Source organism: Ailuropoda melanoleuca, unplaced genomic scaffold, assembly GCF_002007445.2.
Source record: "Ailuropoda melanoleuca isolate Jingjing unplaced genomic scaffold, ASM200744v2 unplaced-scaffold74392, whole genome shotgun sequence".
NCBI classification, from domain to species: Eukaryota; Metazoa; Chordata; class Mammalia; order Carnivora; family Ursidae; genus Ailuropoda; species Ailuropoda melanoleuca.
This window is the reverse complement of record NW_023249828.1, coordinates 1-1,851: the sequence shown is the minus strand read 5'-3', so window position 1 is coordinate 1,851 and position 1,851 is coordinate 1. Positions and strand designations below refer to the sequence as shown.

Genomic DNA, 1,851 nt, shown 5'->3' with positions numbered 1-1,851 from the left:
GGGTTCAACAGGGGTGCAACAGAAGTAGTGAGCACTGAAACACCTTTATTTATGGCTACCTCTTCTTTTGCTGATGGCTTGATATAGATGAAGATGCAGCTGCCATAGGTGATGGAAACCATAATCATGTGGGACNGGGATGAGCAGGTAGAAAAGGCTTTTTTTCTTTGTTGAACAGAAGGGAATCTCAGAATTGTCCTGATGATGTATGTGTAGGACAGAAGTACACACAGTAGGGTGATAACGAGTGCAAATACAGCCACAAGGATAACCATTTGTTCTATTACCCACGTATCTGAACATGAGATCTTCAGGAGGGGACCTGCGTCACAGCCAAAATGATCAATGGCATTGCAGTCACAGAATTCCAGCTGGAGGCCCAAGCTAAGGGGTGGGAGAATGATCATCAAGCCAGACCCCCAACAGCACAGGACGAATAAGGTGCACACCTTATTGTTCACGATGGTCATGTAATGAAGGGGTTTACAGATGGCAACATAGTGATCATAGGACATGGCTGCCAGGAGGAAAAATTCTGTTGCTCCAAAGAGAATAATAAAAAATAATTGACTTGCACAAGCATTGTAGGTAATGGTATTGTCCCCAGTTGATATACTCTGCAGGAATCTAGGAATAGAGACGGTGGTGAATGAGACTTCTAAGAAGGCGAAATTTCTGAGAAAAAAATACATAGGAGTTTTCAGATGAGAGTCTACCAATGTGAGGGTGATAATAGTCAGGTTCCCTGTTACACTCAAGATATACGTGAGAAGTAGAAAGACAAAAAGCAGGGTTTGCAGTTGTGGGTCATCTGTCAGTCCCAGCAGAATAAAAGTTGTTATTGCTGTGTAGTTTCTCATCATTGACTTTCGAAATCTACCAATCAGCATGTGAAAATAAAAGATTTTATGAGGAGATCAATATTTGAATTCTGTAGCAAAAGACTGAGTATAAGAGCCAAGCAACCAAGTCTATATTTATTTTCTCGTTTCACATCATAATCAATATTACCACTATTCCAGTTAGCCTTCCTGAATATGCCATGTGTGAGCAGTAAAGATAATTCCTTCAGAATTCACGTTTCTGTAAAACAATCCGACGGTTCCTCAGATAATTCTTTGCCCCTCAAAATTTGCATCCATACATGTTGATTGTAATTCATCACGTGGATTGAATTTACAAGTAAGTTAGAGGTAAAAAAGGTGATGTTACTTAATGTGTACTTAAATGTTGTTTATCCAAAACAAACCCTGGGTATTTATCACATCCAGATAACAAAGAGCATGATTTCTCTTCAGTCGTTATTATTGAAAGATTGTTTTAAGGGTAACATGCGTTTCCTCCGGAAAACAACTAAACGATAACGACAACAAAACACAGCACTGGATCCAGAGATTTTCCTTTATCTCTTTATTCTTATCTGCTTGTATTCCTCATTGTTAATTCAAAGATGGTTTGATAGATGACTATTTTATCTATAGTGTGAGAAAAGGAATATCATTATATGCATACATGTTATTTTTCAGTTGTCTGTGGCTCCATATCACTCTAAAGCCCTGAGATGAAATCTATATTTAATCTCTACAGTCTTCCAGAGGCTGTGAGTTGTCGTCTTCTTCTTCTTCTTCTTTTTTTTTGGAGAGAGAAGGGGAGGGTCAGGAGGAGAGGGAGGGAGAGAATCTTAAACAGGTTCCATGCCCAGTGCAGAGCCCAACTCGGGGCTCGATCTCACTACCCTGAGATCATGACCTGAGCTGAAAACAAGAGTGGAACACAACCAACTGAGCCACCCAGGCTCCCCACAGGCTGTGCATCTTTAATTATGTTTTTAATTCCTTTGGAAAGATACTA

At 39.9% G+C, this 1,851-nt stretch overlaps 1 protein-coding gene across 1 annotated transcript; it reads right to left on the bottom strand.

The window, feature by feature from the left end:
• Positions 1-8: 8 nt before the first annotated feature.
• On the bottom strand, positions 9-881 carry LOC117800679 (olfactory receptor 6C2-like; the record flags this gene model as incomplete). The annotated part of the gene is made up of 1 exon (XM_034653232.1): positions 9-881. A coding segment is annotated over exon 1 (855 nt), but the record flags the coding sequence as incomplete, so codon positions are not given.
• Between the last annotated feature and the right edge of the window lie 970 nt (positions 882-1,851).